The sequence below is a fragment of the Parasteatoda tepidariorum genome, chromosome 2, assembly GCF_982258835.1.
Source record: "Parasteatoda tepidariorum strain Cologne lab strain chromosome 2, Ptep-v5.0, whole genome shotgun sequence".
NCBI lineage: Eukaryota > Metazoa > Arthropoda > Arachnida > Araneae > Theridiidae > Parasteatoda > Parasteatoda tepidariorum.
Genome location: NC_141756.1, coordinates 25,787,872 through 25,806,322, shown reverse-complemented (window position 1 = coordinate 25,806,322; position 18,451 = coordinate 25,787,872). Strand labels below are relative to the sequence as shown.

Below are 18,451 nucleotides of genomic sequence, written 5' to 3'. Positions count from 1 at the left end.
CGTGGACTTGAAATTATAATTCGCTATATTTTCCCGAGATATCCTTTTTATAGAATGTACAGAAACACGGAAATTCCAATTAATTATATCAATTTTTGATCATATGGAGCATGTTCAAATAATAACTTCGTGATTAAAGCTTTTAAAACTAACAACTGGTTAAATACGAAGAAAAGAATACAACTACTACAGTGATTTGATTGTAAAAGAACACACAATATTCTTTTTTCGTTTCGCCTTTTTTTTTTAGATTTTCTAGAACGAAACGTATAGCAAATTTCAATTTGCATTTATTTATTTTTTTAAAATTATAAACATATTGCACTGTACGCAAAGAAAAAAAAGTCAAAACCGTGAATAACTTTCGATCAAATGATCGGATTTTCATGTACTAGGACTCAATCTTGATGCTTTGAGAGTACTTGATGCATGTCAATAAATTTGAGCAGACGATATTTCAATGTACAAAATCGGGCACAAAAATACGTACTTCGTCTGAATAAACACTTTTTTTTTATGGAATTACATTCGTGATTATCAATTTACAAGTTTTCGGAGTTGATCTTTGCTCTAATCTGGAAAATATGATCCTAATTCATAATCAATAGTTTGGTCAAGAGAGCAATCAGAAGTTGTTATACCTCGAGAACTTTTTCAGTGAATCGTAAAATTTCTGCAAACACTTATAAAGTTCGTTTCTCTAAAGTTAATTCGGTATAATATAGCCTACGTCACAGGTTCTGTTCTTCCTACTAAATTTAACCCATGAACGGCATTTTCTGCGAGCCTAACTTCAAGCCACAAATAAACAAACGAAGTGTTCGATCGTTTAAATAGCTGCTCGCCAGATTTTATTGCATTATAAAGAAAAGTTATTGAAACTAAATACAACTAAATAAACAACAATAACTAAAACAAATAACAACAACTACTAATAACAATAACTAAATAAACAACAACTAAATTCCATTCGTTTAGCATTGCGTCATATGTTGTTCCTACTAAATCGAAGTAGTTGTGTTTTTTTCATATTATACCCAATTCCATGTAAAAATTAATTTTAAATAATTATTAATTATTTTTTATTATTTTATTTAATTAATCTCAAAAAAATGTTTGAATCCTACGATCTACAAATGCTCATATCTTTTTCAGGTATGTAATTTTTAATGACAAAATGCAAAATTTGAGCGAAATCGTTTCAGAATTATCAAATTTTTAAAAGTCATTTGCTAAATTAATAAAAACCTTAAGGAGATATAGATTCACCGTTAAATATATAATATATTCTAGATAGATAGATATATTAGATATAAACAGCTAAATAAGATTATGCTTAGTACTCTTGCTAATTTCTCAAAATAAGATAAACTTGTCATTAGGTTATTGACCCGACCGCTGACCTACAGAGTTGTTCTGGATATTGTCACGTGTGTCGATCTCTCTTTAATGTTCCGTGAAACCCACATCAATGGATAGCAATAGTAGTATTATTACTGCTAGATGACTTTAAAAGATGTTTATATATAAAGACCGAAATTAGTGAATGTCGATATTCCTATGATCGCTTTAGTGAATGTTCAACATTTATCAAATTTCGGGTTTTCACATGTTATTATATTTGATTATTTTACTGTTATATATCGAGTCTTACCTTCAACCTCCATCACATGTTTAAAAATGGAGATTTGCTAGACCGTAAAAATTAAAAATACTGAGTTTCAATTAATTATTTGAATGTTTTTAGGTTTTTGACCCGACTGTTGACCTACAGAATTGCTTCTATATATTATCAAGTGTGTAAATCTTTAATGTTCCATGAAACCCAAATCAATTGATAGCAAAAGTAGTACTATTTTTACTCGATGACTTTAAAAATATTACTGGGAAAAGACTAAAATACACGAATGTCGACACATTCCAATGAATGTCGATATACATAATCGTTTTGGTGAATTCTCGTTATTTATCAAATTTCGGACTTAATAGTAATACATAAATGATGCATTTGATTGTTTTACTCATAATGTAACGAGTTTTACCGTAAAGCTGAACCCTCCTGACAAGGGCGCCGGCAGAATAATATAAAAGGGGGTGCAACCCTCTAACAAACTACCCTCCCCTCCCCCCGAAAAAAAATTTAAATATTCTGCTATTACATTTTGTTTTGTTATTACATATACTTTCATCTGTTCATTTTTTCAAGATACATTTCTTCATTGTTAGCAAGATATTTAAAAAAAAGTACGAATTTCTTGTACTTACAAATTTTGCCCAGAGGCGATCGCGCTGGCATAGCTACTGACTTTGAAACACAAATAACTACAAACAGTAGTTTCGTATACTAACGTGTTTGTGCACGCTTAACATTATTTATTGTGTTGATAAAGTTTTACAGTTGCGAGAAGTCAGCTTGTGTTATACACCTTTGTTAAACTGAATAACTAATAGAAAATGTAATATTATTTACATTTTAATAAATGAAATTTAAAAATATAGCTTAGATATCTGCCAAGTTTGTGAATGCTCAGTGTGCATAAGAAAAGAATCAAAGATGACTCAGAATTCATTGAAAAAGTTAAAAACAGATTTGGACAGCAAACAAGACGATTACAATTCTTGTTTGATTAAACAATTTTTTAATTGTTATGTATCAATAATTACTTATTTGTTTTTCCATAAAATTATGTTTAATAAAAAAATTTTATTACATAATTTTTCAGTATCTATTTAATTGTTTGAAAAAAAAAGCCAGGGGGGTGCAAGTGCACCCCCTTGCACCCCGCTGCCGGCGCCCTTGCCTCCTGATATTTTTATTTTATAACCGACGTTGAAAATCAGACCCAATATTTGGGTTTATAACTACTAATGTTCAACTCCGTAGCCTTGTAATTTTAAACCCAATCGAGAAGACGAGGGAACTCCTGGATCAAGTATCGGGAAAAATTTCCATTCGTGGAGGATTTTTGATGGAACTTGCCCACATTTGAGTTACATGGAGAGGAAGACCAGAAATCCTCCCACGGTTAGCGTGACGGCCAGGAGACTCTAACCTATGATCCGTCTAAAAAATATCTAAAAGTTATTTTCATTTCTGCCACTGTTTAGTTGTGTCAAAAAGATAGGTCACATCTGAAAAATTATTTAAATCTCTATACAACATAAAAAGAAAATGGTCTGAAATCGTTTCTCAATGTTGTGAGTGCACTCTTATTGGTTAGTTATGTCATACGATAAGAGCTTGATTAACAAAGAAAATTTGATAAATTGTCTATCATCAGCTGATAATTAATAAAATTTGTCACAGTGTTTCCTTTTAATTATTTATTTAACGATATTTATCAGTTATCGTTCCTCTTTATTTTTAGTTATAATTACTTTTTTATTTTTTCAGTTTCCGTTTATAATCGTTAAACGGTAAATAGTGGTTTTTATTTACTATGTAAAACAATACTCAACAAACGGATGAAATTAAAATATGGAAAAAAGAGTAACTATTTAAAATTCTAATGCATTACTAAAAATAAATTTTATGTATTATTACTGATCAGTGTTTTCAGCGAAAATAAAAAGTTTTTAAGTAATTAGAAATTCGATAAGAACTGAAAAAAAAAAGTTTGTGGAAATTTTGCATTATACCAACTGAGCAAAACAATTAAGTTTAGATTTTTTTTTCTTATAGAATAGGCTGATAAACTCGTAATATTGAAATATAAAATTTTGGATTACTTCGTATGAATAATTTTTAATGTTATTTTATTTGTTGAATTATTTTTCAATTGAAAATAAGTAATAAAAAAAGGTCTGAAATAGATTGTAAAAAACAAATTATTAGAACTTATAATAATGAGTAATACCTTTATAATAATTTTTTTATAATAAAATATTTAAAAAAAATATTAGATGAAAACAAATTTTAAATTTAAATTAGTTGCCATATTCTAAGTAATATGTTTCAAACTTTATTTCAAATCTCTATCAACAAACAATAAAAAAAAAAAGTGGAAAAAAAAAGAAGAGAAAAAGTGAAAACTGGAAAATTTTTAGAAGCAAAAATAATAAATTCAGCAAGCATTTTAAGTATCTTAAAACAGGAAAATGTAGAATTAATATAAGCTTTGTATAATGAAATCTTTGTAAATTATCTTTTATCTAATATTAAAAAATAAATAAATAAGCAAATAAAATAAATAAATAAAAAAAAAGGAGGAAGAAAGGATATAATTTTTTTCCATCCTTTCAATTAATCTAATATGAAAGCATAACATTTATAGAAAAAAACAAATAATTAGAACTTATAATTATCAGCAATTTATTTTTAATAAATATTTTTTATTATAAAATATTAAAAAAGAAAAGATTACATTGAAATACTAGATGCGAAAAATAATAATTATAAATTTAAGTTTTCGATTATAAATAAAATGTTTCAAACTTCACTTCAAATTTCCATTAAGAGCGGTCCTAAAAAGAAAAAGAAAGCGAAAACTAAACTGTATAATTATTCGAAACAAAAACAATGTATTCATCAAGCATTCTCGGTGAACAGGAAAATACAGTATAATTATATGCTTTAAAACCACATTTTTTACAGATGATTATTATGAAATATTCGTCAATTATCTTTATCTACAATATCGAGAGAAAAAAAAAGGAGGAAAGGATATAAATTTCTTTTTTGTTTCGCTTCAATCGACTCGGTATGACGTCGATTCGAAAATCAGGTGACGTGTCAGTCTTAAACAGTCGCCAGCAGGGCGGCGTAACCGGCGTTTTTGGTGGCGAATCCTTGGCGAGAGCTATGGAACAGATAGATAGCCACAAAGTACAATCTTCTGCCGGAGGAAGTTGATAAAATTTTCGAAAGTGTCTTCCGATTTAAATTTTTTTTGGTCCTTTAATAAACTTTGACCGGAAGAATGTATGATTAATTTCACATGGCTTGATTAATAACTGTCAAACAACAGCTTTTGTCCCTTTAGCATTCCAGTTTTAGTGTAAATAGGATGTATCTTATTTGTTTATTTGAAAAATTCAGTTTATATGCTACGAACACTTGTTAATTTAATTTCTTCGATAGATTTATTTTGTTGTGAGTATATACTTTTAATTTTTTTATGGTATTTTTAATATATTTATATTGAGATATCTAAGCAAAATTGTTTTTTAATTTTGTATAGTTCATGACAGTTATTTATTTGTTTTTTACATATGTTTTTAATGTTACTTTTAATATTTTATTTATACTAATTTAATAGTAAGTGACAATTAGGTAAATTTTAAAACTAACTGTATTTTTAATTATCTAAGGTATTGCGAATTACGTAAGTTATTTTGTGTTTTAATAAATTTTTGTCCTGATAATCCGTGTCGTCGTGTAATTCAGCAAACATTTCTATTTATTAAATTTTGTCAACTCACCAATTTTAATTCTCTTATAGATACAGTGAGTTATTTGAGAAGATACTTCTTTTTATTAAAGTTTCATTTGACATTAGTTAACAAAGCACATATGGAAAGATGTCGCAATAGTGATGAATCAAATGTTGACGTTTATTAAGTTCCTTGAAAACTTTCCTATCACTTGCTTTATTCATTAAAAGGGATATTGTCAGTGACATAGCTCTGCTAAAGCTAAATTTCTTATACTATATTTTTCTAATTAATGGTTGTATTACAATTTAATAACAATTTAAATGATATGAAAGAAAAATGACAATTTTGAAAGAACTATGTATCTAAGCTAAGATGATATTGAATGCTATAAAGTTTTTAAATTTTTATTACGTAATAAAAGACATTATTATAATAATGTACACTGTTATTATAATAATGTATATTATTAATATAATGTCCATTATTGGTATAATAATGTACATGATTTTAGGATATGTATACCTATTTTTTAAAAGTTTAATTAGCAATTGTCTCTCTATTATCCAACAGGCTCTTTAATTTTCTATTTTCATTCCTTGACCACATTACTCTAATGTTCACCTGAGTTTAGCTCAAATAATTATGAGATATTTATAAGGAATGTAAAAAGCTAGCATATCTTACTAAATTCATGAAATTAGCATTAAATAAGTTTCAGTTTTATAATATGTTTTTTTTTTTTAATAGGATTTTTTTTAAATGTATATATACATTAAGAAATCTAATTTTATATGATTTGTAATTACTAACGCATCCTGATGTTGATGTGTTAGTAATAAAAATTCAAGAGGTAGAAAAGACTAATTACACCTGTTATTTGTATAGTTTAATTTTTAAACTACAAATGATCTTAATTTTTTTATTTTAATTATTTTAATAAAATAGCATTGTTTTTTTTCTCGATCCAGTTATTTTATCCTGTGGTGTATTGTAAAATGTTTTTTCAATATTAGCCAAAAAAAAAACTAATTATAAATTCAAACTTAACATTAGACTTTATCACAATTAATAAAAACTTTATCACTATCAGTTCTTATCTGTTGTGTTGTTATATTATTAGCTTCATTAAATTTAAATTTTTACAAAAATTAAACATATTTTTAAAACACTCCAGAGAACTAATTTTTTTAGACTATGGTTTTTAATCTTAAAATTTTTTCTTAGTTATTGATACTTACAAGAAGCTGTTTCCAAAGCATTGTTTTAGGATATTATAAACTAGTTAATTAGCTTTTCAAGAAATTTTAGCTCTGGAAATATTAATTCTTTATAAACAATTTGAGTTTAGAAAGTTTAACACCAGCAAGAAACTGTTTGCAAAAAATCTTCGATTTTTAAAAACAAGGTAATTGACATTTTGGTGAATTAAGGCATTAAAAATATTGTGGAAAAAAAAGTTGTTTACAAAACATCTTTTCCAATTAAAGATAAACTTATTTAGTTTAAAATGTTCTTTTCCTACAACTACGCTTAATTTGTTTTTATATTCTTATTGACTTGTTTATTTGTTCCATATCAGTAGTCTGCCACGTTTTTTTTTCCAAGTGAGTCTTATCTAAATTGTTTTTCATAAAAAAAAAACAGGCTTGACTGGTTTAAACAACATAAAAAACCAAGCTATTTTTTAAAACAGCAATCTTTGTTTCTTTTTTTAAAAAATTCTATTTAATAAGTAAATTTTTTTGTATTTATATAAATTTTTTCAGTTTAATTGTTAGAAAATACGAAAAAAAAATTTCTCACATTTTTTTAAATTTTGAGTTGAGTGGCTTATAGGAATTAGTTCATGTTAAATAAACATAATTTTAAAATTTTTAAATGTTTATGTGGAATTAGTTTCCACAAAAATGTTTATGTAAATTAAATCTTTCTGAATACATTTACGATAAAATCACTACAAATGTTTAAAATAAAATGTAAAATTATTAATTCAATGTTCTGTTTTTAAAATCAGCTAAATCATGTAATTATTGAGAGAATTAAAATTTCACACACTTTATTTTTATATACTTGTATATTTATTTATACTTAATGCTTGCTACAGTCAAAAGTATCAATGGAAATTAAGTGCTTTTCTAAATTTTATCTTTTCAGTTTAATTTTCTGTTGAAAAAAAATATTAAAAAAATACTATGTTAAAAAATTTTTTTAAAATTCATTTAAAATATTTAGAAGGTATATATTTTTTTCTTAATGTTGCAATATGTCAATAATGTCTTATTAGTCAGTAATGTTGCAATTACTATATTAAAAATCAACTATGTTAAAATAAATTTCAAAAGTATTTTAGTTTTTGTTTTTCTAACAGAACTAAAACATCTATACTGTTATATGCGTTTATCCTTATGCAGTTTATTTATCAATTTTAATCCTTTTCATCATTCAATTAATTTTAAATCTTTTTTAATTGAAAATAAACATTGTCTTGAATATCCCTGTTCTTTTACATTGAAATTTGTAATAATAAATAAGAAAACACGAAATTTTCATCTTAATAATTGATATTAATGCTACAATTTGTAAACTGCGTTATAGTTCGAAATCTAAATAATGACTATTATAAATAATGCAGAAATATAAAGCACACCAACTGTCAAGAGGTAAGCTTATTTAAAACGTTTAATTATTATTTAGTTTTATCACGTTTCCATATTTATGGAGCATAAGTGAATGTTTTTAAATTCTTTATTCAAAATATCAATCAGTGGTTGAAAGGGATGTCGGCAGGGTTCGCCAAGTGGGCCCACTTTGAAAAAACCCGCCCGGGTTTTATTGTGTGGGCCCACCTTGAAAAAACCCACTTGGAACGATAAGTGGGTTTTTTCAAAAAAATTTTTTTTTTTTTTTTTTACTAGAACTTATTGTTTCACATTTATTTTTATATAATTTATTGTGCAGCATAAATTTGTCAAATAGAGTTGCATGATTTATATGATTAAGTTTTTAATATTAGTAAAGTAAAAGAAACTCAAATATTCATATAATTTTTATAGTAGGTGCTATTGAAAACTTCAAGTGGGTTTTTTCAAAAAAGTAATATTTTAATGATATTAAATCAAATAAAAATTTTAATAATATAGTCTGAAAAGATCAATTTTTCAACTATAGTTGCATGCTTTATATATTAATAAACAGGTAATATAATACATACAGGTAATATAATAATATAATATATTAAAAAAAATTGAAAAGAAACAATTTTTTTCTTTTTTTACCAAGTGATACATTAACAAATTTAAACAGTTTTATTTTCTAGCTTAAGAAAAAAAAAAGCTAAAACTTTTTATAGGAGAACTTTTTAAAATTATTTATCTAAAAATGAAATCCTTTTCTAGGGTTAATTATTTGAAAACAAATGGGACAAGTAACTGATACTCTTTATAATTATACGTAGTTTTAATTTCACTTTCTATTAATCTTATTATAGAAACATGTAAGACCATTAAATATTTATTTCAGTTTTTTATTTAACTCAAGTCAGATGAAATTTTAGTTTTTACTGATTATAAATATTTACAGATTATAATTTTATAATGGGTAATATCCATATGTTTAATAAAAATAGTAAATAAATGTGTGTGAAAACAAAAAGATTAATAAACTTGTTCCTTTTATATTACTGCATTTATATTTTATAATTCTTGAGTTAAAAAATTATGAAACGTAATGTACTTAAAAATAAAGAAGATTCAAATATGTATTAGTGATAATGCACCATTTAAACTTAATATAAAATACATATAACCAGGGTTCCCCAAGTGGGCCCACTTTGAAAAAACCCACTTGGTGGTTTTTTTCACAAATTGTTTTTTTTTTTAAATTTGGTTCAAAAAGAAGTATCTCCTAATACTATCATTGGACCTATCGTTGAAGTTAACAAATATTTTAGAAATGTGCATCAAGCACATGGATGGGCAAATGAAAAAAACTGCTTGATGACCAATGATACTAGGTGGAATTCATATTGTGAGCGCGTAAAAACTTTTGCCAATAATTACCATAAATATGAAGAGATTGTTCTTGAACAATTTTATATGTCAAAAAAATTAAATAATGTTGGGCTTTACCAATAAACTATCAATTGGGAAAAACAGATATCAATTGTTTCTGAAGCTTTAAAAAAGCTTCAACCAGAAAACATTTCAATTTCAGAACCTGTTGAAATATGAATTAACTTACTATCGTGTGATGAATTAGAATCCCATAAACATTTTGTTAAAAGATCAGGCTGTTCAGCCACATCATTTATCAGCATATGCATCCTGGATCCCGAAACAAGGGGACAATTTTTAAATGATGAACAAGACCAATTAGCAGAAAGCTGTCTTTCTAAGCATCATCCAGAATTTCTGCCACGTGTTATGGCATCCAAAATTTCCGATCCTGAATACTTTCCAAAATCAATGATGCTTGACACTGTTATTGAACAGTTTTCATCAAAAAATAGTGGAAAATTATGGCAAAAAAATAAATAAATAAGTAAATAAATAAAATTCCTAGCTTCCACAAAATTTCTGTCAATTCTTTTTTCTTTGCACTCAGCACCAGCATTTTCTGTCTCTATCGAAAGACACTTTTCAACTTTCGGTTTGGTGCAGAGTAAACTTCGAAATAGATAAAGCTACAAAACTCATAAAAGTGTATTGCCATCTAAGAGAGAAATGTAGACACTTTGAATCTGTTGTATGATAATAATAATAAAGGAAAAAATTGACCTTTTTTTTAAGTTAACTCTTAACATCTGCTGACAATTTTTAACTATTTGGAGAAAGTTTATCACAATTAAAAAACAGTTAAAAATTAAAATATTACTTTTAAGATTTTTTAAATATTTTTAAGATTTCATTTGAATACAATTTATTTTGTTTCTTTTAATCATGTTTAAAAATATTGAAATCAAACAAACAAAAATTTATTAAGTGATACATTAAACAACAATAAACAAATAAGTTTTATTATCTGATTTTAAAAAAATGAGCTATAACTTTTTATATATGCTTTTTAATAATTTTAAGATTAATTTGTTTTTTGAAACTATAAAGTTAGAATGCATATATTTATCTAAATATTTGAAAAAAGGGACAAGTAACTGATACTCTTTATAATTATGCATAATTTTAATTTCACTTTCTATTAATCGTATTATAAAAACATTGAAGACCATTAAATATTTATTCCAGTTTAATTTTATTACAGGTAAAAGTCGGATGAAATTTTAGTGTTTACTTATACAATACTATTTAATAAATAAAAATATTTTCACAGTAAAATTTATGAGCACTAAATGAAAAAACCCAATTTTCCCCGGGTTTTTTCAAATAAAACCCAATTTTCCCCGGGTTTTTTCAATAAAACCCAGGCGGGTTGGGTTTTTTCAAAAATCCCCGGGTTTTTTCAAACCCTGGATGTCGGTGAATTGCTGATGATGAATTGGTTTGAATTGAATTGGATGTCGATGAATTGGTTTCTTCCAATTTGGGTCTTAAAATATTTAAAAAAAATTTTAAATAAGCAAAAAAAAAAAAAAAAAAACTTTTTTCCAACATTAAAAAAAAATTTTTGCTAGTGGTCATATTCTATTTTAAATGACTCATAATCCTTGAATACAGAAAATAAAAACATTTAGGGATAGGATAGTTCAATATTTTCCCAGTAAGTCAATAGATAAGCTTCTCGAAGATAGCCCCCGAAAATGAGGAAAAACTAAAACTACATTCGTTTGACCACAAATGACCACCTTTAAATTTTTTTTTACCACCCTTATTTTAAACATAATCCTAAAAATTGAATTCGGGGCCTAACTTCGCATTTTTACGCCAAATAAATGCTTAAAAATACAAAGGGTAGTCAAAAAAAATTTCAAACTGGTCAAACGAATACATTATAAAAATTGAATTTTTAATTATTTGGTGTAAAAATGCGAAGTTAGCCCCCAAATTTAATTTTCAGGATTATGTCCAAAATAAGGGTGGTAAAAAAAAAATTAAAAGGTGGTCATTTATGGTCAAAAAGTAGTTCGAATTTTTGATTTTTCCTCATTTTCGGGGGCTATCTTCGCATAGCTCAATAGATAACCCTGCAGGAGTTGGATTGCAGACCACTGTTCTATATAGTTATTCAGGGGTCTGTCTAGGTTTTTCTGAGAGGTACCTATTTTGTGAAAATTTAGACATAATTTGTGAAAAATTATATTGTAAAATCAGCACAAAAATATGAATTTATCGTTTTTTAAGGGATGCAAAAATAAAATTTTAACGCAAAAACATGGTAAAAATATAGATTTATTGTTTCTTAAGGGAGACAAAAATTTAATTTTAAGAAAAAGTATTTTGTGAAACTATTGTTTTTCGTAAAGTTGAATTTGTGAAACTACCGTTTTTCCTAAAGTTGAATTTGTCAATGTACCGCTAAACGGTAGCAAATTAGGCCTGGGTAGACCCCTGTTATTTAATACATAATTGGAAAATATTTCAACCTGTCTGCGCAACTATAATTGCCAGTACCCCAAACAGTTTTTTTTTGCAAAAATTTAAAGAAAAATATTGCTTGAGTAGATGGTGGTTCTGAGGTATACAAACCCTTCAGGTTGCTCTCCTGCAATGTTTGATTTAGTTTTGTTTTAACCCTCGAGGACATTCTAGCCCCAGATCAACTGGCCCCAGTCATGAACCAACAATAGAGCATGTCATCGTTAATTTTTACTAATCAACTTTTAGCCTTACATTTTGAATTTTTATCTACTTTTGATTTTAGACTTCATAGACTTCTAGTCAGACTTTTACTTTTAGACATTTACTATTTGGACTTTTAGCTTTCATTGATTTTAGTTTTGAGATTTTTTATCTCTTGTTTCCTTATTATTATAATCATTTAATTCTCGACATTTACACCGGCGCTATTGGGTTTCATTGCCTTTAACACATGTTTTTAATTGTCAAACTTTATTGTTAATCCACTTTTAACTGATCACCACCACTGTCATTTGGCGAAATTTTACTGTAACTTTAGTTTTTAGAGAAATTTTATTGTAATAATTTTACTTTTATCTCCGTATACCCCCCTGGGGTGGGTCGGAGTTCAACCTTACTTAGTTTTGTTCATACCACTGCCCAGAATTCGACAATTATTTTGATAAAAGTACTGATTTTAAAATCTTCGCAATGAGTGGATGATTATTTTTCTTACATTTATGAGTTATACTATATTTTCTCTCTTTCAGGTAAAGCGATTAGAAAAATTTGATAAAGTGAAGATGTCTGAAAATTCAGATCCTAGTGTAAAATCGAGGAAGTCTTACGAAAGTGTAACGTCTAATGGAGGACTTGATAGTGTATTTTCTATGCAATATGATCCAAGTTCATTATCCAGTCAACACAAGCAATGGATTGCCGTCAGAGAAGATCGAAAAAATTTAGTCTTGTGGAAACAGCCTTTTACTACTCTTCAGTATTTTATAAAAGAGTTACTCATAGATTTTTATGAATATGGAACCCAGTAAGATTTCTTTTCATTGCTCATAATTTTGTCAAAATTAATGTTGAAAGTTTGTATTCAGTATGTTGTATAATTTTAGTTGTTGAAACTAATTTCATTCTTTCCTTGATTTCATACTCTTCGTTTATAAAACATTTGAAATTTCAGATTTTGGTTTTAAAAATTTCAAATTAGTGAACTGTAAATTAGAAGATCTTAAGTTAATATATGGATTGTTTTTTGTTTCATGTTTTGTTAATTTTCTTATTCCTTGCTTTGTGCTTCAACTGGTTTAAATAGTTTTTAAAATGGAAAGCTGGATGTAAAAAATTTTGTTCAAAATTTCAAACTGTTGCTTATATCAATAATAAATGTATAAAAATTTTAATTTTGAATTTTTGTCGCCTATGTTGATTTTTCTATAGCATTAGCATAGATATGACTTGAGAGGTAATAGACATATGCAAATAGTCATCCCCTCCCTCTCAATGTTCCAAACATTCTCTTGAATAACATGGTGCGTAGCGTTTTTAAAAAGTGCTTAGTTTTCCCTTTTTCAAAATGAGATTTTTCCTTTACCATGTTGATTTTCGCTACAAATTATGCAAAAGGACACAGTTCACATTGTTCTATTCAACGTTTTCACAATTAATTCAACCCCAATCTATTTCGGCGTATTGTCAGTCCGTAGCATATGAAAACGCAGTTTGTTTTACATGATTCAAATTTCCTGGTTTCTGAAAATTGTCAAAAACAATGCCATAATTTTTTTTTTTTTTTGGACAAGACTGTTAAAACAATATAAAACCATCAATTGTCAAAAACTTTCCAACCTGGGTTAATTATGATGTTTTTTAAAGTGCTTAAAAATATTTTTCAGTGCTTAAAAGGTGCTTATTTTTTGTTGAATAATTTGACTACTCACCCTGAATAAAACACTTAACATGGCGTTTTCCATTAAGCGTAAAGTGATTATGTTTCTCTTCAAAGTTTTATAACTAAATATTTCACTCATCTTCATTAAGTAGCTGGTTTGAATAGAAAATCATAGATTTGATGTAATAACATAATTTATTTCTAGTTTAAAGACAGTTAAATAAAAAAAAGAAGTGTAGGATAAGTTTCTGTTATGAAAAATAGCTTCAATTTTTCTAGAATTAAGATTTCTTTATATATTATCATTCGATTCAATGATATTTAATTAACAGATAAATATTTTGCAGTAACCTTGGCAATGTTTTTAATACTTTTTATCATAAATTAAAATTGGCATTTTGTTTATTTTAAAATTTAACTTTTGATAAATTTTTACCTATTTGAATTAAAGAGAAACTTTTATTGCAAAAATTATAATTCAAAACTTTAGAATTTTTCTGAGATAATACTGTACCAGGTAGTCTAAAGGCAGGAGAAATGAAACTATTATAGATTAAAGTATTTTTTTAATGTATATATGCATTTAGTTTAATTTAAACCAGCACAAAAATGTTTCTAAAACATTTAATTTTACTTTTACGCTAAAAACTATTATTTCCAACGTTAAAAATAAAACATTGTAATTACTTTTATTTTATTTCATCATTTTTGTTCATTTGTTTTTTTATTACAGTACAGAACCCGTTATCCGGAAATCAGAAAACCGGAAAACCAAAAAACCGGAACGAAATTCGATAACTTTTACCGCTATTTTTTCAAAAAAAAAATTTTTTTCCTAATAAGATTTTAGGATTTTTCTTCCTTTTTTGAAAGATGTTTACCCTAGCATCATTTTGGAAATAATCATTAGTGTATTACTTCGTTTTTTCAAGATTATTTCCAAATATTTTTTTTTTAGTTGGGTTTAACAATAAAAAAAACGACTTTTTGTAGCGATTCAAAAAACCGGAAAAATCAGTTATCCGGAATAGCGATGGTCCGTATCATTCCGGATAATCGGTTCCCTACTGTATTATGTACTAAAAAATATATTATTCTTTCTTTTTCTTCATTGAGAATTTTCTGATATGATATTATACAAAAAATTTTGTTTAAAAAAATAACACATTTAGCTTATACATTAGCTGAATATCTTAACCCTTTAAAATTCTGATTGTGAAACATAAAAAATTCTCAAAATAAGACTAAACGATTTTTTAAATGAAAGATGTCGTCATATATATATATTCATATATATATATATTCATATATATATATTCATATATATATATATATTCAGAGATGTCGTCACAAAATTTTTAAGATGGAGCAAGATTATTCTTATTCTGTTGGTCTGACTATGTTGCATTGAAGATTGATATATAGAATTTTTAAATTAATCTTAGATGGACCAGATAAAGTGCTAATGAAAGGAAATTAATTAACTATTGAAAATATGGCCTGTAACGGTCTTGTGTAATTGATCTATAACAGCTCAATTAGAATGTAATTGGTTGGAAACAACGCATTTGATAATTTATCACATTTTAAAGGAGTCTAATTTTAGTCAGATTTTTACTTGCAGTATCAAAATAAATTATCTGAAATACAATATCGGAACGAGGACAGATAATCTTTTAATGAACTATTATTTATATCTTATCATTTGCACTTCGACTGCTGCCTATTACAATATATTTTACCCTCAATACACTGCAGTCTGACTGACTGGCTGGCAAACAATTGTTTTACCTTAGTCTACAGTTTGAGAACTTTTATATCTGCATAAATAGTTTGATTTAGAATGATTCTCAGACTATTATGAATTCCCAATAACATTAATGCCTCATACAGCCCCGCATTTAAATATATTTTGCATTATTAAGTAATCAATTTACAAACAGAAGCAATGTTCTATTATTCTGTGTATCACTATTTGAATATTTTTATAAAGCTCAGTCATTGTTGCTGAACTTTTTAGAAAACTGTTATAAAGATGCATAATGGTGTAATTGTAAAGTTAAATTATTAAGAATAGATCGTTTTTAAAATATTACGGACAAAGAAATTTTTTATAAATTTATGAACTAGAATCTGTTCTGGACTTACCGACATTCTCACGCATTAAATATATGATAGTTTTTTATTTTTACTGACTGTTAATATTTTTATTTTAAATTTCTTATATGTTATACTATATTAGTAAATCGTGAGTTTTTATATTCTCCATAGTGAGTCATTCGAATCAGTAATTTTTTTCTCGCTCTTTTGTTAAAAGAATCTGTTTATAAAAAAAAAACTTACAAAGTGGAAGCTAAGTGTTACATTTTAGTCTTCTATAATTTTGTTTCATCTCATTAAATGACTTTTTATTTTGCTTGTGTTTACATTCTTAATCATTTCTACAAACCCATATGGATATCTTCAACAGCATTTCCGTTTCTTTCAACTAATTTTGTTTCTTCAGTACAAAAATTAATGTAATAATAAATTAAATTTTAATGAAGTCTTTCATTTTTTACAATTTAACTAGTCTTATACACAGTAGTCCAACAGATCAGTGTCTAAAATAATGAATATAATGTTCTATTTTTATTTTGTGTTTTGTATGTTCTCCAAAATAACATATTTCATCATAGTTTTGCATATTTTGTGATTGTAATTTTTTATTGAAATTTTTTATTATTACCTAACTTTTTTAAAAATATGTATAGGGGCATGTAAACACTGACCAGTCAAAACTAATATGAACTGGTAATATCTTTTACTTGCAGTTCTTTTGGTCTAGTGACTACATTTTCCTAATTTCTACCCCTGATGTGTAAAAAGTTATTTTGTCATATAAAAATTTCAATTTTAAGTTACTTATTTTATGTTTTTATTTATTTTAGATTAGATTTCAGGGAGAGATAGTTAATACTTTATAATAAGAATATTTCTGAAGAAAAAAATCCATATATCCAAATATGTTGTCTGTGTAAAAGTTGATCCCCTCCAACTCTCATTGCAATTTAAGTGTTTAAAAAGTAGACTTATACACCAAAAAAATAACATTCAGTTGCTAGAGCAAACTTCTAGAATACCTCAAGATATTGATGGTTACGGTAGTCATTAAAAATGTCAAAAGTATTATGTATCTACATAAAAAATTTTAATGGCATGATTTTTTCAAGAAAAATTATTTCATTAAATTTAAGCAGTCATTATTTTTTTACCCTTATATGAATATTTTTATAATGTATTTAAATGTAAAAGCTTAAGCCCTTTGCAGCAAAGCCATTTAGAATTTGACTTCAAATTCACAGGCTCTGTATATAGACTATTAAAAAAAAAATGTTCCGCAAGCTAATTTTGCTATGAACCGATTTCGTTTATCATGAATTTTTGATAGTAATAAATTTTTCATTCTCACACATTATTTTATTGATAATATTCTTATCTACTTAAAGAAGTTTAAATCATATTTAGTTGAATGCATTAAGTTTTATTATTATTTTTTTTAATTTAGATTTCTCAAACACCAAAAGCTTGTTCTTATATGTCTCCTAGCCATTGCCATTAGTGTAACATTCTATCATTTTGACGGTCCTCATCAAAGAGTAAGCAATTTTATATTTTGATGTGTGCCTATATAAAAAAAAAAATAATTATGTACATTATGAAAGATCTTATTTGAATAGTTATGACAGTTTCACTTTAGTTCACTTTGAGATAAATAGCTTTAAAGTATGGTATATATTTTTTTATCATCCTGTCTGATTTTAGTTGCTCCCTGTTTGGCAGCAACTGGAGATGTTTCGCAGAACCCTAAAGCACCACGGAGCATGATAATATTCCGTGGAACATTGGTTCCTAGAGTTTAACCTTTTTTTAAACCAGATAGAATTTTTGATATCTGTTATTAAATTTATATCTAATCAATTCAACATTATTTCTTAAATGTATTATGAAGAGAATATGGATTATTTTCTCAATTCTTTAACTTTTGCAATATTTCTCGTTAAAATATCTGTTTTCATTATTCAATGGTGTGTTTTGGTTAAAAAATTATGTTCTGCTTAAATGATGCTGAATTACACATGGAGGGATTTACACATGGCATCAAGTTTTAATAAAATATGTTTCTTGAATAAACATCAATGACGACGACTCAGATGTCTGACTTAAAGTAAATAAGGAGTTGTATTCCTATATTGAAAAATTATCAATAATTTGGTGTTTAAAAAATGTTTCAGATTCTTTCTTTTTTTAGGCCTCCAATAAATGCTTGAGAAATTTTAATAGTGCTGTGACATGCAAAAGAGGCATACCTTTGCAAATGTATCACTATTTCTCGTGTTTCCATTTCAGATTAATCAGTGTATTTTATTAAAGACTAATTTGAGTTGAAATTCAAAAATTAATGCTAGTTTTAACAGTGCTTAAATATGCATTTTGAATTTCTTTTTTATTTATAGAATTCATATTTTGGCATTTAGCTGCTAACAAGTTTTGTTTATTAATGTTCTGAAAAAAGCATTTGTTTAGAATGTGAAGCTTATATTCATATTAGTATAATAGTATTCTCTATTCATTTTTTTCCTCGCCTTTATGAATGAATGTTATAAAAAAATTTTTATTATTATTC

General features: G+C 26.3%; 1 protein-coding gene across 3 annotated transcripts in view; it reads left to right on the top strand.

The window, feature by feature from the left end:
- The window catches only part of Tango5 (Transport and Golgi organization 5), a 70,424-nt gene that overhangs the window by 36,839 nt on the left and 15,134 nt on the right, over positions 1–18,451 (top strand). For 2 of the 3 annotated variants that reach the window (XM_043048657.3, XM_087157028.1), the window contains exons 2-3: positions 12,656–12,930; positions 17,333–17,423. In XM_043048657.3, coding sequence (XP_042904591.3) covers positions 12,656–12,930; positions 17,333–17,423 — 366 coding nt within the window. Of the gene's footprint in view, positions 1–4,788; positions 5,093–12,655; positions 12,931–17,332; positions 17,424–18,451 lie in introns of those variants that run through there. The other variant, XM_087157029.1, reaches the window with a different exon arrangement.